This window comes from Salvelinus sp. IW2-2015, unplaced genomic scaffold, assembly GCF_002910315.2.
Source record: "Salvelinus sp. IW2-2015 unplaced genomic scaffold, ASM291031v2 Un_scaffold1488, whole genome shotgun sequence".
Lineage (NCBI taxonomy): Eukaryota > Metazoa > Chordata > Actinopteri > Salmoniformes > Salmonidae > Salvelinus > Salvelinus sp. IW2-2015.
This window is the reverse complement of record NW_019942940.1, coordinates 21,695-22,899: the sequence shown is the minus strand read 5'-3', so window position 1 is coordinate 22,899 and position 1,205 is coordinate 21,695. Positions and strand designations below refer to the sequence as shown.

The window sequence follows — 1,205 nt, the reverse complement described above, 5'->3', positions numbered from 1 at the left end:
TGCTCTCCCCTGCTCTCTCTGCTCTCCCCTGCTCTCTCTGCTCTCCCCTGCTCTCTCTGCTCTCCCCTGCTCTCCCCTGCTCTCTCTGCTCTCCCAGATAAGAATGTCACCAAGTACCAGATGCTGTTTAACCTGAATGAGATGAGGGCCAGCATTGGGGACTACCATCTACTCTCCAGCGCTGAGCTCCGCCTGCTCATCAAAAACCCAAACATCCAATCTGGCAGCGAGCAGCGCCTGGAGCTCTACAAGGGGCTGGGCGACAGTAGACGATACCTGGGATCACGCTTCGTCACCAACAAGTGGGGTGACCGCTGGCTGTCTTTCGACGTCACTGAAACCCTCAAGGAATGGCTGAAGGGGACCGGTAAGTTCAGACAGATAACAGTAGTCTGTTAGTCGGGTTATAGCCCGTGTAAGTCAGGTCATAGCCAGTGTAAGTCAGGTCATAGCCTGTGTAAGTCATGTGTAAGTCAGGTCATAGTCTGTGTAAGTCATCTGTAAGTCAGGTCATAACCTGTGTAAGTCAGGTCATAGCGTGTGTAAGTCATGTGTAAGTCAGGTCATAGTGTGTGTAAGTCATGTGTAAGTCAGGTCATAGTCTGTGTAAGTCAGGTCATAGACAGTGTAAGTCAGGTCATAGCCTGTGTAAGTCAGGTCACAGCCTGTGTAAGTCAGGTCATAGCCTGTGTAAGTCAGATCATAGCCAGTGTAAGTCATCTGTAAGTCAGGTCATAGCCTGTGTAAGTCATATCATAGCCCGTGTAAGTCATCTGTAAATAAGGTCATAGCCTGTGTAAGTCAGGTCATAGCCAGTGTAAGTCATCTGTAAGTCAGGTCATAGCCTGTGTAAGTCAGGTCATAGCCTGTGTAAGTCAGTTTAAGTTAGATGATAGCCAGCCCAGTGTTGTGACTGTGTCTAGGAATCTTCAGGCATTTTTGGAATTAACATAAAATCTTTGGCAATCTATTGTAACTTTGGTAATTTATACTTGAATAACTTTATAAAAAATGTATTCATATACAGTATATATGTTTTGATATCTGAGTTCCTAGTAGATAGACCATGTGGTTCTAGAGAACATAGATTAATTAATGTAAAAAGCATCTAATAAACATTGGCATTATTTTCAATTCACTTTGAAACTCTTCCAACTATTAACTTTTAACCCACCAGAGCTGCCACCGACACTAGTCACCCCCCC

At 45.0% G+C, this 1,205-nt stretch overlaps 1 protein-coding gene across 1 annotated transcript in view; it reads left to right on the top strand.

The window, feature by feature from the left end:
* The first annotated feature begins 52 nt into the window (after positions 1-52).
* LOC112070992 (transforming growth factor beta-1 proprotein) overlaps positions 53-1,205 on the top strand; it is a 13,262-nt gene continuing 12,109 nt past the window's right edge. Inside the window, exon 1 of the mRNA XM_024138450.2 lies at positions 53-367. Within this exon, the coding sequence (XP_023994218.2) occupies positions 121-367 (247 nt within the window). The 5' untranslated portion in view covers positions 53-120. The remainder of the gene's footprint in view (positions 368-1,205) is intronic.